Here is a 15981-nt window from a genome sequence, read left to right on the forward strand (position 1 = left end):
TCTGATCTGCTTAAGAATATTTGTGCTGAAATTTCGTGATTCAGCTGGATGTTTAGCCCGGTTTGTGCATCAATCCCATTCTGCAATTAGACTATATAAAGGAAGACTCAAGACCTAATTTGTCACTGAAGCCGCAATTTACAAAATATTCAATTAGGGTTTTAGTCTGTCTTTGTTATTTGTGAGCCACTCTCATATCTCCTTGATATTAGAGTTGGACTTTGTAGTTGAGTTGTAAAACTTTGAATCACTCAAAGCTCGTAAGAACGAGTTGATTCTCAGTTTAGGAGAGGGTCTCCATTAATGTTGTTACTTTTAAGACGATCAGTGGGATTGTGATTAAGAGGAAGTGGGCAGGGGATCTCATATCTAGGACTACGAGAGTCTTAGGTAGAAATTACACGGGTAGTGATTAAGTGAGAAGCTAGTAGACCGAGGGTTTTTATGTATGCTTCGAATTGATACTACTAAAGTGAATTTCCTTCCTGGCTTGGTAGCCCCCATATATAGGTGAAGTTGCCCTTTTTACTTCCTGCCTTATTTATTGTTTTTTGTTTGTGTTATCATGAGGTCTTGACATCGCACTTGTCGTTACATCGTGTATAACATCTTTTCTACATGCTAGAATTTCAACATTTTTTATATAAAAGTTCTTAAGTCTCTTAACCAATGTTTTTGAGCCAAAAATAGGGTTAATATTGTAATTTTATATCTATTTTAACTAACTAAACCTATAGTTTCTATTGAACTTATTGAACGTAAATTCCTAATTATTTTTCCACTATCTTTTATATATCTTATATATAAAAGTTGTTAAGTTCTATAAACAACTTTTGGAGCTACAAATAACATTAATATTGTAATTTTAGATCTATTTTGACTAATTGAACCTAATTTTTTTTATCTTATCTTATGTATAAAAGTTATTGAGTCTCTTCAACAACTTTTGGAGTAAAAAAATAGTTTTAAAATAACGTGTTACTTTCGTATGAGTAGAAGTAAGCCATGATATATGTAATGTAATTTCAACAAAAGGCGAAGTAGTTCGACCTTAAAGGTGAAAGTTGGAGATCAGATCATACAAGTTACATAGTTTAAATAACTTGGGTTCATAGTACAAAACGAAGGAAAAATAAAAGTTGATGTAATTCATCATATTCAAGTTGGATGGTTGAAACGGAGAAGAGCATCAGGTGTTTTTGTGATGCAAACGTACCGTTTAAGTTGAAATGAAAAAATATCAGACAGTTGTCAGAACAACGATGTTTTATGGACCATAGTATTGGACGGTTAAGAACCAACACGAGAATAAATGGCAACATTGTAGATATAGTTGAGTTAGCACCTGTAGTATAAATATTGTGGAAAATATGTTTAGGTGGTTTGGACATATAGAGAGAAAACATGTAGATTCTATAGTAGCTGGAAAGAGTATATCAAATAGATGATAGTCATATTATAAAAGATATAGGAAGACTTAGAAAAACTATAAGAGAAACATTTAGGAAAGATTTATAGATTAACGAGTTGGATCTAAATATGATTTATGATCGAACAATATGACGTATTTCGGTCCATATAGTCGATCCCACTTTGTGGGATAATGTTTGGTTCTTGTTGTTGTCGTCGTCTTATTTTAACAAGTATTAATTCATACTCAACAACAACTATTATTTCATTTCATGATCAATTACCATACTTATTAGTGAATAAGATAATCAATTTCATGTACATCGCACCGGTTGAAGTACTAGTAGCATGAAAAATAGAAACCCACAAACAAGTCGGGACTAAAAAATTTATTAAAAAGAAGCCAGAACTAAAAATAAGCGTTCATAAATGTAGTGCGATTTCGTGGAAACATGTAGTTCATATAGGATTGCTATTGATTGATCCATCTAAATTATGTAAAGTAGTACAATAATTCAATGTAGTATTTACTTTTCAAACCATTGACCTGGTGATAGGGGTGAGAACATATCGGGTTGTAGGATAGGGGTCTACGATCTCGTTTATTCAAAACATAATTAATTAAAGAGTAATGATATTTTGACATCCATTTGATGACAACTTTGTTGACAACCTTGTTTTTCTCACTTCTTATTGATCAAAAATAATGGAGAGAGAAAAAGGAAGAGAGAGGATAACAATATCATGTGAGTATGAGAGAAAGTTGTCCAAAAGTTGTCAAAAAGTGGTTGTCAAAATATCATTTCTCTTAATTAAAAGAAATTTTTTTGAAAGAGAAACGACAAACTTTTGTTATCAAAGTCCAAAAGTGTTTTTTCTTTTAATTAATTAAAAGAATTTTTTTTGAAAGAAAAACAACAAGCTTTTGTTATGAAAGTCCAAAAGTATTTTTTATTTTAATTACTTAAAAGAAAATTACAAAATTAACCTTACATTTAAAATTGGTTGAATAATAGTAAGTTTGTATTTTGGTAAAAGAAAGGTGGGAGTAGGTTTGCTAACTTAGTCCTTCATATTTTTATGTGGAGTAAGTTAGCGAGCCCTTATATATATATATATATATATATATATATATATATATATATATATATATATATATATATATATATATACATACATATATATATACATATATATAACTTGCACCCACCTAAAAATACTAAGGTGCAAGTTAACAAGCTGCACCTACTTGTACTTTACTAAAATACCCTTTTGTCTCTATTAAACTTTATTTTAATAAAAAGGACATTTTTGTAAATAACATAAATAATATTTGTTTATAATAGAAAAACATGGGTGTTTTGGTAAATAACTAGTAGGTGCAGCTTGTTAACTTGCACCTTAGTGTTTTTAGGTGGGTACAAGTTAACAGTGGGGGCTGTTAACTTGCACCCACCTAAAAACACTAAGGTGCAAGTTAACAAGCTGCATCTACTTGTACTTTACTAAAACACCCTTTTGTCTCTATTAAACTTTATTTTAATTAAAAAGACATTTTTGTAAATAGCATAAATAATATTTGTTTATAATAGAAAAACATGGGTGTTTTGGTAAATAACTAGTAGGTGCAGCTTGTTAACTTGTACCTTAGTGTTTTTAGGTGGGTGCAAGTTAACAGCCCCCATATATATATATATATATATATATATATATATATATATATATATATATATATATATATATATATATATATATATATATATATATATATATATATATATATGGATTTGCTAGAACACACCCACTAGTTTTTATATGGGAGTGTTTTAGCAAGCTACACCTTAAGGTGCATTTAACTATTTTTTAGTTATAACTTGCTAAAACACACCTTCTAAAAAATAAGTAGGTGTATTCTAGCAAATGTCTATAGGAGTTGCTAACGTACACTCACTTATTTTTTTAGAATGTGTGTTATAGCAACATACACCTCAAGGTGTATTTATCAACTTTTTAGTTATAACTTGCTAAAACACTCCCACATAAAAACTAGTGGATGTGTTCTAGCAAACCTCATGTGTGTGTGTATATATATACTCCCTCCGTTCTGAATTATAAGCAAAAAAATCACATTTTCTTTGCGTCAAAATATAAGCAAAAAAGACCAACTTTTATGCTATTATTATGTTTTTTCAAAAAAATCTTCCTTTCCGAAGTAAAATTAAATACAAATTACATTCAATTTGTCCTCCTTTTTATTTTCTCCATAATCATTATCCAATGATAATTGATTTTGCTTCTTTCCATGAAACTTATTCTAAGAAAAATACAAAAAATTATAACTCAAATAACTATGTTTTACCTTTCTTAATAAGTGTGAATTGGTATTTTTTGCTTATAAATTAGGACGGAGGGAGTATATATATATATATATATATATATATATATATATATATATATATATATATATATATATATATATATATATATGGTGGTGTTGGCGAAGTATGGTTCTCAAATTTGATTGTCTCTAGTGCTAATTTCGGTAGACTAATTTAAAATATGTGATGGGATGGAGGGGTACCATTAATTTTCCAAAGCGTAAGGTCAATTGTCAAAAAATACTATTAGCCCACATCGCACGTTTCCCAGCCAGTCAATGGTACACACCAAAGTCGCCACAAAGCTTGTATTCTGTTTTCATGCTAATAATTAGTTTTTGGAAAAATCCTCATTCTGAAAGAAAAAGCTTTTCGAAATACTTAACTTTTTTTTTCTTCGTAATAATTGAGAAAACTGTTGGTTTTAGAATTAGAAAATACCTTAAAATGATTACTACATAGCAGATTATTGGATGACACGTTTCGCGGCGCTGTCTAAAACTCTGCAACACAGACCATCAATCACACCGTTTTTTTTTTATAAAAACAACTAAGATCATTGTTGTGGTTGACCACTGTATAATAGAAAATTGTTTGAGAATTATACCCTCAAATATGGGATGTCTTACTTTCGAAACGGAAGAGACGGAAGAAAATAATAGCTTGTTAAAACAAGCTGAAGGAGAAGATCAAGTAACAAAACCGTTCAGATAAACTTAGGGGAGCAAGTTCGACGCACATGGATCAGATATGAAGGATACAGATAATTAGTTGGATCGGATAGACACGAAAAAACTTGATCACTAAAGGAGTGGGACCAAATTGAGAAGAAAAAAAATAGGTTACCGGACTGACCGATCAATTAAGCCTAAAAAATATATATCATTTAGCTCAAGTCGTTAACCGGCTAGATGGGCATCGTAGTCGCGTGTGATATATTATTTCCGTGAGTGATCAATCCGTTCACAAAAGTGGGCACAACGGCACATCCTTACCAAAAAATGCAGGTAAGGTTTGTATTGTTTGTTACTACATTGAAATTATGAGATTTATAAATGTTAATTATTTTGTGCTGAGAAACAGAAAATTGTCTTCATTTGTTGTCCCTACAATTGTTTCGGTGATGCTATTTTCAGGGGCGGATCTAGCAAGGAGTGAGGGTGTGCTACTGCACACCCTGAAGTTATGGAATTTACACCAATAATCATGTTTTGTATTTATTTGCACACCCTGAGTTCTTAAGTTTGCACCTGACCAAGAGACTTTGTCACTTTATTGACTGTAACTTGCTTTCCGTCTTATTAATTTTAGGTGATTTTGGGCTTGTTGGTCTTTGTTTTACGTGACTCTGTACCATATTGATTGTCTTTTCAAGAATGCACAGTCTATAACCTATTGTTTAGCTTACAAAGCCTTAGCCAATGAACTAGTATATCTAATTACATAATCTAGTTTATTTGATACTCTTTCAAAGGTTAAATAGCAGAATTTATAAAATACACCGTCATCCAATTAGACCTCATTATCTAGCCATATAAGTCTGAGGGATATCATTTCGGTTACATTATGGTTGGTGATATTGGTAACATTGATGAGCCACAATGTCACAAGTGAATTCATTCTTTCTCCCTTACAAAGATGTTTTGTTTTTTTGTACATGTGTGATATTGTGGTTGACCAATGTCACCAACCACAATGTCGCCTATGTGTTAACCGTCTAAACCTATTTTGCAACCATCTTGAAAAATAACTATCGTATACTCTACTCTATTTTTAATGGACATCGGTGTAAAATTAGTTTACATTAATGATGTATATTAACTTTTTCTCTAATAATAATAAAATTGATAAATTTTATGCTGTTATTTTTAAAAAATATAGTTATTTGAATTGGTAAAAATGAGAAAATTGAAATTTTGTGATTTAAATGGATGATTAAATTGAAAGGAAAAATGAATATATCAAAATTTAGGTGTGTGTATATACACATATATTATAAAAGTTATTAACGAAGTTTGTACGAAAAGAAAAAAAGTTATTAATGAATTAAAAAAATTTGCACCCCCTGGTCCAGGGTCCTGGATACGCCACTGGCTATTTTCTATTGGCTACTATTGGCTTAAGAAAAGGGGAAGAAAGAGTCGAAGGACTATTCTTAGGTTGTGCAACGTAAAACATTCACTTTTTTCAATTCACATAATAATAATCCTATCCAATGTGAGACTTGGTGTTTAGTCTTTCAACTTACACTTACACTTGTGTTGCAACAAAATTTTAAGTGATGTATTTCATGAGAGGATACAATTTATATACCTATGGGAAATAAAACTTTGTTGTATCATTGCAAATCCATGGCTTACTCTAAAATTCTCTTTTTCTTAATCCTTATTCGATTCCTCTGTTTTGCATCTATCAAGGCATATGACTCTACTTTTCTGTATTCCTATTGTTCCAACAATCATACCAAAGCCAGTAGCACCTTCCAAACTAATCTCATGACCCTCCTCTCTTCTTTGTCGTCAAAAGACTTCAGCAACACCGAATTCTACAACACCACAATCACTAGTATAAACCCCTCTGATTCTGTCTATGGATTGTTCATGTGCAGGGGTGACGTCTCGTCTCAAATCTGTCATGAATGCGTAGTTAACGCTACTAAAAAACTGTCCTTAGACTGCCCTTTATCTAAAGGCGCTATGATTTTTTACGACGAGTGCATTGTTCGGTACTCCAATAAGTCTTTCTTTTCCGCTATTGAAACATTACCTAATTTTTACATGTTGAACATAGGCAACGTATCTAACACGAAAAACTTCATGCCTTTATTGTTTTCAACCATGAATCAAACTGCAGATGAAGCAGCACGTCCTCGTATTGGAGACATAAACAAGAAGTTTGCCACAAGTAATGCATCCATCTCAAAATTTCAGACCCTTTATTGTCTAGCTCAGTGCACGCCGGACTTGTCCCCTAAAAATTGCAGAAACTGTCTCAATAGTGCTATTGAATATCTTCCACTGTGTTGTGATGGAAAGCAGGGTGGGAGAGTTGTTTTTCCTAGCTGTAATATTAGGTATGAACTCTATCCTTTTTATAGGTCTATTAATGCTCCTTCGCCAAATGAGCTTGTTCCTCAAACAAACAATTCAAAACAAGATTCTAGATCTTCACAAGATCCATTTTATATTTCCTATAATTGCTCGAGAAACCACAGTACAATCACTAACAAAAACTTCAAATTACTTCTCTCTTATTTGTCTTCCAACGCCACAAATGGCAAAAAATTCCATACTGTTAAAGTGGAAGAAATGTTGTATGGCCTCTTCATGTGTCGAGGTGACCTTCCTGTTCGTCTCTGTGGTCAATGTGTGCAAAATGCAGCTGATCAAATATACTCAAAGTGTCTTTCATGTCCGAAGGGTATAATTTGGTACAGCCACTGCTTGCTTCACTATTCTGATCGGAAGTTCTTCTCAAACATCGAAACAAGTCCTATATATAGAGATATAAATATCACAATATATTCCATCACAAACCAAAACTTGTTCACTAGTACATTATCGAACCAGTTATCTCAACTTGCAAATGATACAGGGGACAGTGATGAAAGATATATGACTAATTCATTAAAATTGAATGATGTACAAACCTTGTATAGTCTTGGACAATGTACGCGAGATTTGTCTAGTCACGATTGCGCTTCTTGTCTAAATGATGTGATTGTTACAGCAATTCCATGGTCAAATTTGGGTAGTGTTGGGGGCAGAATTATGTACCCTAGCTGCAATCTGAGGTTTGAATTGTTCCAATTTTTCATGGAGGGCGACGAAGCTCCGCCGCCTGGGAGTCCTTCCCCATTACCAAAAAATGCAGGTAAGGTTTGTATTGTTTGTTACTACATTGAAATTATGAGATTTATAAATGTGAATTATTTTGTGCAGAGAAACAGAAAATTGTCTTCATTGTTGTCCCTACAATTGTTTCGGTGATGCTATTTTCTATTGGCTACTATTGGGTTAAGAAAAGGGGAAGAAAGAGTCGAAGGACTATTCTTCGAGAAAATTGTAAGTACTCTATTTTTTTTAAAAAAAAAAATGCAAATGAAATATTATTAGTAAATAAACAGCATATTAATCCAATACAATTTGATAAACTGCTCCAATGCAAAAAAAAAAACTCCTGTAAAACTGCTAGACTACAACAAAAGGAGATATCCCTACAACAACCAAAACAAGTGAGAAACGCCGAAACAACCCAACACGCTAGCAGCTAGGGGTGGGCATGGTTCAGTTTGGGATGAAAACTGAACCGAACCAAACTGAACTGTTTGCTAAATTTAAAATAACTGAATTGAACTGTTTGCATTTCGAACTAAGGAACATAAGCACACAACCTATACCAGCTGGAAAATAATCAAACTAAAGACATTTATGAGCAAAGAATATACCAATCCAGCCATAAACCAATAGAGCATCCCAGATGCAAAGTATAAGAACCGATCAACACGTCCCGATGCTCTGGTATCCTAAGCAACGCTTCAAATAAAGCAACTGATGTATTCAAGCCAAGACTTTGTACTTCCTCCGCCATTCCTAAATATGTTATTATTTCGAGCATATTTGTAAGTACTGTATTAATTTTAAAACTAAATCAAATAAATCTTATCTAGTTGGTGAAGAATGTGCCACATTAGAGCCACTGCAATTTGATTGGGTGGTAATTGAAGCAGCAACCAACAACTTTTCTAAGGACAATTACATTGGCAAAGGCGGGTTTGGAGAGGTTTACAAGGTGATAAAATGCATTTCAAAAATTGGAAACATTTTTGAAAATTTTCAAACCATTGTTTTGGTAATTTTGAAAAACTTTATTATATTTATAGGGTATCCTTTTTGATGGACGAGAAGTGGCCATAAAAAGGCTTTCAAAAAGTTCTAAGCAAGGTGTAGAAGAGTTCAAGAATGAAGTTTTATTGATAGCCAAGCTTCAACATAGAAATCTAGTGGCATTTATTGGGTTTTGCCTTGAAGAACATGAGAAAATACTTATTTATGAATTTGTGCCCAACAAGAGTCTTGATTACTTTCTCTTTGGTTAGATACATTTCACTTTAAACTCTTTCATTTGTCAATATTTAGATTGATGCATTACATCTATAAAAAAAAAAAAAAAAATCTATATATGGACTTATATTTATTCTGTGAATTATTTTCTAGATTCTCAACGGCAAAAGTTATTAACTTGGTTCGAACGCTTCAACATCATAGAAGGAATTGTTCGAGGAATTCTTTATTTGCATGAACATTCTCGACTCAAAGTTATACATCGGGATCTCAAACCTAGCAATATTCTATTAGATGAAAATATGATTCCTAAAATTTCTGATTTTGGTTTGGCTCGAATTGTAGAAATAAGTCAAGACAAGGGAAGTACAGATAGAATTGTTGGAACATTGTAAGTTTTGAATGTTGTCCCCTCTGTTATCTTTTTCTACATTTTTTTTTGTGCAAATCTTTTCCCACTTCTTCTTAATTAAAATACAATTAATTTATTTTGTAGTGGTTATATGTCTCCGGAATATGCAATGTTTGGACAATTTTCTGAAAAATCCGACATTTATAGTTTTGGAGTTATGCTTTTAGAGGTTATTGCTGGAAAGAAGAATAAAAGTTCATTTACTCCACACCATGTTGCTTGTGACCTCTTGAATCATGTGAGTGTAATGATCTAACAATAGTACCCTTTAATTTTTCCTATTATGATCAATATATACACGCTCTAGTCGGAACTTGAAACAATCTTTAGTCAGATTTATATAATTTTTGATCGAATTTCAGATTACTAGAGTTTTTTTCCCTAGTAATCAAAGAGTTAATATATCATATACGACCAGGATAATAATCGAGAAATTTAATTTCACACATTATTTCAGGTATGGAGACAGTGGATGGATCAAACACCTTTAAGTATTTTGGACCCAAATATTCAAGAAGATTATTCTACAAATGAAGTCATTAAGTGCATTCAGATTGGTCTATTATGTGTTCAACATGACCCGGATGCTAGACCTTCAATTGTGACAGTTGCTTCTTATCTTAGCAGTTATGCAATTGAATTACCAATTCCACAAGAACCTGCATTTTTCTTGCATGGTAGAACTTATTCAAACGTTCTTGCACAAGAATCAAGTTCTACTCAATCTGCCGATTGTTCTGCACTATTCTCAAATAATCAAATGTCTGCAAGTACTTTTATTCCTCGATAGTTTATTAAATTTTATATTAGTTGTATAACTTAATAAACTATGTTTTCTAGTATCAATTAATATAACTTCGAAAAGGACTTTGTCAGAATTAATGTAATATTCCCTTTCATATGTATAAGCAAATGATCTATAAGGGCATTGTTCCCAATAACCTCTCATTTACCCTTTGATCATGAAATGTTAGTTAGAGATGGAGTCACTTGGAATACAATGGTTGATGGGTGTTTGAGAATTTAGGTATTTGGAATGGGATTGAATTTGTTTGGAAATTTGAATTGAAGAAATGCAAATGATTCATTGAATTTGTTTAGACCCTATAAGACTATGATAGCTACCGTTGATACCACACTAAATGATTATTGAATCAAACTAGGAGTTATGCTAAAAGACTATGCTGGAAATTTTAATAAACTGAAAAAGGAAAAAAATACTTCATTCATAGCCTTCAAGGAGGCAGGTCTTACAACTTATATAGCTAAGGTTGTGATTCCCTTAGACCTAATACTACTGGGCCCTGGTCTACTGGGAGGAATTACAATAATAATAAGCTGATGTTGCCAAAAAGGTCTAACTAGTAACAATAACACGACTATTACTTTTCACATCCTATGTTATCATGCGCCATATTTTTTCCAAAAATACCCTTTGTTCAGATTATATAATCCGAACTATGTTTGGATTATATAATTCGAAAATTTACGATAGGTGTTTAACCTGAAGCACCCTGAAGGATGTTGATGTTGAATTGCATAAGATAGGTTCGGATTATATAATCTGAAAACTTTTAAGCCAGCTTAGATTATATAATCCGAAACGTGTCAAACACCCCATGAAAAGTCAACACTTTGAGGGGGAAAAGGGGTGTTTTGGATTATATAATCCAAAATGTGTAAAAAAAAACTTTCGGATTATACAATCTGAACTGTATCAGCGCACAGACAGACAAGGTCTGTTTTGGCTAACACATGCATTTGGCGCTTTAAATTGGTTCTAAACGATATAAAAATGCATTGATCAGAAGTTCAAACATAAAATTCAATCAAAAACAAAAATTAACAACAGAACATAAATTTCAAACATTAGATTAGAAATAAAAATTAACCAAAGGTTACAAACCAATTGTTCAAACAAAATTCAAAATAGAAATTATCCAGAGATTACAACAACATAACATATAAAATCAACCCCTGCCTCTGCCCTTGCCACCCCTGATGCCCTCAACATCACGCCTACGGCGGTAAACTCGTCCTCCATAAACCTCTCTCAAGACTTCTTCCAAGAGAACCCATTCAAGAGACCCTTGCGCAATCACTCCACTGGACATCACAGCATATACATGGTCTAAGATACGGCCCAACCTTCCAACTAGATCCAAGTATCCCTGCTCTCCATCCTCCTCAGCAGCAATCTCATCAAGGGCCTCCTGCTCTGGTAGCCTCAGGATCTGAACATCCTAGTTTGGAAGAATCATATGTTGATGAGAGATGAGATAAAACCATTTGAAGTAGCCCGTCTCCGCCTCCACACCCTGAATAGCAGGTTGCCCCAATTGTTGAGCTGTTAGCACATGATCACCATGGATCGCATAGTGGTAGCTGATCTGACTTGAGGTCATCTGAACATGTGCACTCTCATTTGTAGATCTGGGGACGGACTGCATGTACCCAATTTGGCGAAGCACCCGCTCCGGCAGATATCTCACCTTGCAGGTACCATATCTGAGCTATCCAGAGTAAAGGTTGACCTGCTGGAACGGACATACATCACAATGCTCAACATATGGGGCCATGAAAAACTCGCCAAATCCAGTTGATCCAGATGGTCTTTGTACTCGTTTAGTGCAAACATGCCCCTGAGCGGTACAAACATCATGGTGCGTCGATGCCGACGTTCCCGATATCCACCCCATACATCCTTGATACCAATACCCCTGAAGTGCAGATACATTTAAGCCTGCAACAAAGACAACCACATGTAAATATACAAACAATAAAGACATACAGATGAATAACCAGACATACTTATTTATTTATTTATAACTACAACGGAGACAAGTAACCTGACAGATGCTTGGTATTGTAATGGGAGGCATTGTTAAGTCCCATGTACAAGTGTGCAAGTGCAGCATCTCCCCATGCATAACCAGCCACAAGCTTCAGGTCTCTAAAGTACTTCAGATAAGCAACATCCACATAGTAGACGCTCTTGTCAGTGAAGAGCGTGATACCCACCAAGTAAACCAAATGTATATGGAGAGCCTGCTCCAGCAACTTCCGCATCAAAACCATCTCACCCCCATTGCCCACCTCCAGCTGCTCCAAAAGACGTTCCTTGAAAAATCTTCTCAAGTAGCTAAATCGAGCATGCCCACCGTTAGTGTCAGTCACCTCCTTCATCATCTTCATAGCCTCGCCCCTTGGCATACTCTCATGGGACAAAAGCATACCATCAATGGGGAGATGCAGCAAACAGGACACATCATCAAGTGTCGTTGTCATCTCCCCCAAACGGAAGATGGAAGCTTGATATCTCCTCGTGCCACCTCTCCGCAAATGCAGAACACAGCCCATGGTCAATCTGGTTGTACCTGGTATCCTGCAACCACTGAAGACCGGTGGCTCACAATCCATCTCGCCACCACCATGTTGTCATGATAGTCTTGTTTTTCTTATCATGTATCGTGTCTATCTTCTTCCCGTTGTTTACACATTTTAAATTCCCATGCCAGTGCAAAAAATAAAAACAAAATATTAATCAAAATAATACATTAAATTAAAAATAATATATTACAAAAATTAACCAACATAATAAGTGCACAATTAACCAAAATTAATCAAATATATATAACACACATAACCAACATAATAAGTGTGTATATTACACAAAATTAACCAAAATAATAATGTCTTACCTCACCATCATCTACCATTGTGGCCACGTGAACATGATACCTCGCCAGCACAGTAGTATTGTGTGGGCCACCAGGATAGTCATCAAGTTGTTCTAGCTCTAGCACACGCCTACGCCGCCGCTGATGCTGCTCATCATCATCATCATCACCCACCTCCTCATCAGCCTTAACATCATCCTCCATCTGATGCTCCACCTCCATCTCCATGTCCATCTGAGGCTGAAGATCGTCATCAGCACCACCACGGCGTGCCCTGCCACCCCCACGCCTAACGGGAAATCTACCATCTGCCTCCAACCTCTCCTGACGCTCTCTCCTAATAGAAGCATGCATAGCTACTGCATCACCCCTTCTACGATCAAAAAGATACATACATGTAACATATATAACAGAGTAACACACAATCAACAAAAATAACACAAAACATGGTCAAATAATTGCTGCTTCAACAATTCGGATTTTAAAATCCAAACTGCAACAATACAATTCGGATTTTAAAATCCGAACGGGTTCAATGTCCAGAACAAAAAAGATCGCACAATAAGGCTTGCACGTAGGGGGAATCAAGACTAACATTCACTTTGTTGCTTGATTAACCTTCAAATGCGATGATTTCAACCGAAAAAAACCAAGTTTGGACAAATTTGTGTTGTTCGGATTTTGGGATAAGGAAGAGAGAGAAAGTGAAAAGTGAAAATGTAAAACTGTAAAATGGGGGGAGGGGTGGTTTTTCTTATATATATATCGAAATGATTCGGATTATATAATCCGAACCAATTTTTCGTATTATTTCAGATTTTATAATCTGAAGGGTATTTTGGAAATATTTATAGGTCGCATGAGTACCTCATAGGGTGGGAAAAGTAATAGTCTAATAACACGTGAAACGTACGTATATGGTTGTTATATCAATAGGCCCGGCCTTGAGGGAGAGCAAACAGCTCAACCAAGCCGGGCCTACAAAAGACATGAGCCTCAAAGAAAAAATTATTAGCTTAATACACATCCTCACTCAAATAAAAAAAAAAAACATGTTTCTTCTTTTTCTTTCTTACGCGTTTGAGTTTCTTCTTTTCACTCAACACTTCTATTTCGCTTAATTTTTTTTTATATAGTTTCATGTTTATAAGTTCTTTTGATTCTGATTATTTAATGAAACTTAGTTACGCAAATTTGTTATATGTTGCATAATGTTTATTAGTAATTACTTTTTAAAATTTCAGTGTATAATTGCTAGTAACTTTGTTGAATGTTGCAAATATATGGTTCTAATGTATGTTGAATGTTGAAATTTTTGTTATATTTTAGAATTTTTTTTAAGAAGTTAAACTAGCACACCTAAATTGTGTTATATGTTGGAATGTTAAAAAAATATAATTTTTAATTTTGTTATATGCTGGACGTTGAATGTTGACAAATTTTGGTATATGTTGCTAATATATTCCTCCTAAATTTTAGGTTCTACATTTTTTTTTACTCTTCCTCTATGCCTCAAAAATTGCCTCCTAAGATTAGAATTTTTTTTTAAAAAATTGTGTTTTTATTTTACTGGGGGCATATTTTACTATGAGAGTCGAGCCTCCTATTCTATAGGAACGGCTCTGTTCAATACTTTTTTGTCTCTGCAGTGCACACTTGAAAAATATTACCATGCGAAACACGATATATGGTTAACGAAATGTAGAATCCTAATACATGTGCTCAGACTCCAAGCAAGGTTCATTCTCAAATACATGCTCCACATCTCTGCATAAAAAGCACTAGTTGTCTGAATCCCTCAACAGACCTCCACAACAAGCAAGACTCACACGTAGGCATAGCAGCAACCAAATCAAAGTTTGACCTTGATGAAATCCTTTCCACGACCAAAAAGCCTTTCATTCTCCTTCTAATGGTTGATAAAGTCTTCTCTGAAGTTTATAAGCACTTTGAACCGTGAATTGTCGTGTGGTTGTTCCACCCCATTCAATAGTATAAGGTGTCATGACCATCTCAATCAATAGGTGAAAAAAATCAAGGTATTCAAAATCGGAATTTTGCTTATGCTAGTACAAAATATCCTTTTTAGTTTTAATGCTTAAGTCGGTTCTCCCTACCACCCAACTAGGGATGGCAATGGGTACCCAATGGGTAGGGTACCTTCCCCATACCCGCGTTTGTAAAAAATGCCCGTACCCGAGCCCGTATCCTCATGGGTAACAACTTTAGTACCCTTCTCCATACCCTATGGGCACCTAAGTGCCCATACCCGTACCCATTACCCACACTTTAATTATAAAAAGACAATAAAAAAAATATCACAATTGAAATAAAACTATGATCCAAATTTTTTGAAAGCAACTCATAAAATAGTAAAAATCGTAGTATTTAGCCAAATAGAAAAAACATCCAAAATATTCCTCAAAAATTAAAATAAAAACATTTAAAATACATATATAAAAGTGCATGCTAAAATAAACATCAAATTGATTTAAATCATAAATTTGTAACTCGTGAGCTTATGAATGCACAAATGAAATGATTACCATATTAGTTTTTAGGTTTAGGTTTATATTTAAATAGCTAAATAAATTAAATAACTGTACACCAAAAATAAATTAAATATTTATTATATTATATAAATATGTACATGCGGGTTGCGGGGCTGGGTAGTACAGTGCCCTTACCCGCACCCATACCCATCTAAATTTGCGGGTAATTACCCAAACCCAAGCCCATACCCATAAATGCGGGGTTTTATTCTACCCATTGCGGGTATTTTTTGCGGGTGCCCGTCGGCCTGGGTCGAATTGTCATCCCTACACCCAACTTAACAAGTGAAGCGCCAATAAAATAATTAAAAATAAAAATTTGAATTAAATTTCTTAAGTCTCTAGGTTGACCAATTGATTTAAGAAGTCGATTTATTAAATCAGGTGGTTGGCAACCCGACCTAAGAGTTTTTTTTTTTTTGTTTTGCAAAACTCTTTAAGCCAGTTGTAGACTAGTAGACTCAAAAAAAGTTCTTAAGTCAACTA

The 15981-nt window shown here is 34.1% G+C and overlaps 1 protein-coding gene across 1 annotated transcript; it reads left to right on the forward strand.

Moving 5' to 3' along the window:
• The first annotated feature begins 6023 nt into the window (after positions 1–6023).
• On the forward strand, positions 6024–10220 carry LOC146927619 (cysteine-rich receptor-like protein kinase 8). Its single transcript, XM_085700855.1, has 7 exons — positions 6024–7661; positions 7730–7852; positions 8458–8579; positions 8671–8881; positions 9005–9242; positions 9348–9501; positions 9721–10220. The coding sequence occupies exons 1-7, from the start codon at positions 6104–6106 to the stop codon at positions 10051–10053; spliced, it is 2739 nt and encodes a 912-aa protein (XP_085556981.1). The 5' UTR covers positions 6024–6103; the 3' UTR covers positions 10054–10220.
• Positions 10221–15981: the final 5761 nt, after the last annotated feature.

Source organism: Medicago sativa, chromosome 4 (genome assembly GCF_051527215.1).
Source record: "Medicago sativa cultivar Bolivia chromosome 4, Bolivia_mono, whole genome shotgun sequence".
Lineage (NCBI taxonomy): Eukaryota > Viridiplantae > Streptophyta > Magnoliopsida > Fabales > Fabaceae > Medicago > Medicago sativa.